Raw genomic sequence first — 4,253 nt, 5'->3', positions numbered from 1 at the left:
ACCCTGTTTCCCATCGTTTGGCAGTTAAAATCTTCCAAAGTTTCCTCCATTTCGTGTCTTATACACTACACCTAAGATCCGTACATTGTCAAAATCAGCCCAAAAACATCCCAAACAGACTGCAACTCCATGACGGTGGCGGTGATGGCTGTCTTACAAATGGTGGCATCGCCGATCCTGAAGAAGCTCCTCACTGATACTTCGACGTACCTCGGGGTTGACATGGCGAGTGAGCTCCATGACCTTGAGACCACCATCATGCCACAGTTCGAATTGATGATTGATGCGGCTAACAAGAACAGCCACAGGGCTAAGCTGGACAAATGGATCCAAGAGCTCAAACAAGCCTTCTTCAGCGCAGAAGACTTGCTGGATGATTATGAGTATAACCGCCTTGAGAGCAAAGCGAAGAGCGGGAAGGATCCCTTGCCACGACATGCCTGTACCACCAGCACTATTATGAAGCCTGTGCATTTTGTGTCCAACCGGTTGTCAAATATGTCCTCCAACAACAGGAAGCTAATTCGCCAACTGAAGGAACTGAAGGCCATTCTGGCAAAAGGCAAGGAGTTCCGTGATCTTGTTTGCTTACCAGCTGGCAACACTGCAGAGGGCCCTGTTGTACAAGCAGCCGTTGTTCCTCAGGTCACATCAATTCCACCTCCGAATGTAATAGGTCGTGACAAGGATCGCGACAATATAATAAACCTTCTTACCAAGCAGGTTGGTATTGAGTCTAGTTCAGCTACATATTCGGGTTTGGCTATTATTGGAGCAGGAGGCATGGGAAAATCCACCTTGGCACAATATGTTTACAATGACGAGAGGGTAAAAGAACATTTTGATGTCAGGATGTGGGTGTGCATCTCACGCAGACTTGATGTTGAACGTCATACACGGGAGATTATCGAGTCTGTGGTGGAGGGCGAATGCCCACGTCTTGGTAATCTTGATCCTCTCCAGTGCAAATTAAGGGGCTTGCTGCAAAACTCAAAGAAATTCCTGCTTGTATTGGATGATGTTTGGTTTGAAGAATCTGGCAATGAGATGGAATGGGAGCAACTCCTGCGTCCATTAGTTTCTGAGCAGACTGGAAGCAAAGTTTTGGTGACTTCTCGATCGAATATACTTCCAGCTTCTCTTTACTGTAACAAGATTGTTCCTTTGGAAAAGATGGAAGACGCCGAGTTCTTGACACTCTTCAAAAATCATGCCTTTTCTGGAGAAGAAATCGGAAATTGTAGGCTACGTCAGAAGCTAGAAGAGATTGCAGAGAAGATTGCCAATAGACTGGGACGATCTCCTTTAGCAGCAAAAACAGTGGGTTTACAGTTGAGCAGGACAAAGGATACCACTTCATGGAATTATGCTCTAAAGACGGACAACTTAAATGATCCCGGGAGAGCTCTGTTGTGGAGTTATGATAAGTTAGATCCACGTCTGCAGAGATGCTTTCTATATTGCAGCTTATATCCAAAAGGCTATCGCTATAACATGAGGGAGTTGGTTCATCTGTGGATTGCAGAGGGATTTATTGATTCGTGCAACGAGAACAAAAGAGTGGAAGATATTGGAAAAGATTACTTCAGTGAGTTGGTCTCTGTTTCATTCTTTCAATCAGTTACCGAGATAAACTCTACTACATCCTATGTTATGCATGATCTTATTCATGATTTGACACAGTCACTCTCTATAGAGCATTGTTTCACATTGGAAGATGATAAGATGGCAGAAATACCAAGCACTGTTCGACACTTATCTGTTCGTGTTGAGAGTATGATACAGCATAAGCAAAGCATTTGCAAGCTACATCATTTACGTACTATTATCTGCATTGATCCAATTATAGATGATGTAAGTGATGTTTTTAGTCAGATACTGCGGAATTCGAAGTTGCGTGTACTATATTTGTCAGTCTTCAACAGTGGCAAGTTGCCAGAATCAATAGGTGAGCAGAAGCATCTTAGGTATTTAAACATGGTCAATACGTGGATTTCTGAATTGCCAAGATCATTATTTACCCTTTACCACTTACAGTTCCTTAAGTTCAGTCCCAAAGTTGAGAATTTGCCTGAAAATCTTTGCAATTTAAGTAAGCTGTGGTATCTTGAAAGGCACAGTTTGTATGGTAATAGAATAAAAGATCCATACAACAATGCTCTGCCTCAAGTTCCTAACATAGGCAAGCTTACTTTGCTCCAAGAACTTAGTTATTTTTCTGTGCAAAAGCAGAAGGGATATGAGTTGTGGCAGCTGAGGGAGATGAACGGCCTTGGTGGCTCTTTAAATGTTACACATCTTGAGAATGTCACAATGGATGAAGTTTTGGAGTCAAACCTACACCAGAAAACTCATCTGGAAAGCTTGCAGCTTGGCTGGAGTTATATGGATGACATAAATGTAGAGGACAGTTTACACCTGAAGATTCTGGAAGGCCTGATGCCACCGCCTCAACTTAGGGACCTCGCAATTGAAGGTTACAGATCTGCAAAATATCCAGGTTGGTTTCTTGAGGATTCACATTTTGAGAATTTGGAAAACTTTGTGCTTGTTAATTGCACTGCGTTAGAAAGCCTACCAACCAATGCAGAACTCTTCAGGAATTGCTGCTCACTTCGCCTCAAGAATGTGCCAAACCTAAAGACATTACCTTGTCTTCCAGCAGGTCTTAAAACGTTATCAATTGCAAAGTGTCCACTGCTTATATTTGTTTCCAGCGTTGAACCAGAACAGCATGATCAGTGGGAGGACATTATGAATACAGACCAATTGGTATCAAACCTTTCTTTGATCGTGAGTGGGTTTCAGGTATCAGACACACGGGACATAGTATCATTGGAATTTTCATCTTTGGAGCAGTTGATGGCATTGATGGATGCGGATATGTCACATCTTGAAAACATTAGAAGTGTTATAGAAAGAAAGGAATTTGTGATAAAGGATAGCATCAATGCATGGATATGTTGCCACAAAGAGAGGATGAGACTCATTTATGGAAGGAACATTGGGCTGCCTCTGGTTCCAACATCAGAACTAACCCAGCTTGAACTTTCTTCATGCAATATTACAGATGGGGCATTAGCTGTTTGCCTTAATGGTCTCACTTCACTGGAAATTTTGCGCTTAAATGAGATCATGACTTTGACTACACTTCCGTCTCAAGAGGTCCTCCAACATTTGACAAACCTAACAGAGCTGGATATCAAGTCTTGCTGGTGTCTCAGGTCATTAGGGGGTTTACGAGCAGCTACCTCTCTTTTGGAAGTCTGTTTAATTTCCTGCCCTTCTCTAGACTTGATGAAAAAGGGTTTCCCCCCGCTTTGTATTCCAAAGCAACCAACCGAAACATCCAAGGATAGGTGCTGGGGCGGAAGCAGCACAGGCACACCCAAAAGAAACGAAAGAGAAACAACAAGAGAAAAGAATGCCGACAACGGCGGATCGACGGAAACGAAGAAGCTTCACGACCACTGCGCCCACCGAAGATCTCCCACCAAGCTCCAAGGCTCCAAAGCACCGGTACCAATCAGCACCTCCAAGAAGGACCGCGACGAAGACGACGCTGCTGCCAAGGGTTTCCCCCGGTACACGACGAGGCGAGAGGAAAGGTCGCCCCTGACGCCCTCCAGGAAGGTCCGGCGGCACCCACCGGCGTCGCCGCGTCGGGGTCGGACAGGCCGACAGGGGTTTCCCCCGATCCCAACCTTCACCTCAGGTGCTCCAGAGCCTGCCACCAAACCGACCACCCTCTTGCGCCACCATGGTCAAGAAGCCTCCACGCCGTCTCACCACGGCACCATGAGGTGAGGACTGCACAACAAGGGATAGGAGCCGGGACTAGGGGCCGCAGCGCCGTCGGCACGCGGGAGGGCACAACCTCCACCGCCAACGACGGTAGCCGACCGGACACACTAGCAGGAGCCTACCAGGCCCATGTGCCCACAGGCCCGGCCGGGAACTCCATCCCCGGACAGCTCCCGCCATCGCGCTGCAGCAGGCACGCCATCGGCATCGCCGCCCCCCATCCGAGCCGCTCCTCCTCCTCACCGCACAGACGACGACGAAGCCACGCCAGGGACCGGCCCGCTAGGACCCAGATGGGGCCGGGAGGGCCCAGATCTGGGCCGGGGACGCGCCGCCGGCCACCGCACGCCACCACGTCGTCCTGCTGCCAAGGGCAGCACCGCCACCGCGCCGACCGCCGACGACCGCTGCCGGGTCACCGGGCCGCCGCCCAGCCGAGCATCACCGCC

General features: G+C 48.0%; 1 protein-coding gene across 2 annotated transcripts in view; it reads left to right on the top strand.

Moving 5' to 3' along the window:
* The first annotated feature begins 35 nt into the window (after positions 1-35).
* LOC123066878 (putative disease resistance protein At3g14460) overlaps positions 36-4,253 on the top strand; it is a 20,630-nt gene continuing 16,412 nt past the window's right edge. The window contains exon 1 of one of the 2 annotated variants that reach the window (XM_044489870.1): positions 36-2,500. In XM_044489870.1, the coding sequence (XP_044345805.1) occupies positions 130-2,500 (2,371 nt within the window). In that variant the 5' untranslated portion in view covers positions 36-129. Of the gene's footprint in view, positions 3,308-4,253 lie in introns of both variants that reach the window. The other variant, XM_044489876.1, reaches the window with a different exon arrangement.

Source organism: Triticum aestivum, chromosome 1A (assembly GCF_018294505.1).
Source record: "Triticum aestivum cultivar Chinese Spring chromosome 1A, IWGSC CS RefSeq v2.1, whole genome shotgun sequence".
Taxonomy (NCBI): domain Eukaryota; kingdom Viridiplantae; phylum Streptophyta; class Magnoliopsida; order Poales; family Poaceae; genus Triticum; species Triticum aestivum.
The sequence above is the reverse complement of the archived record's forward strand: the minus strand, read 5'-3'. Positions and strand labels throughout refer to the sequence as shown.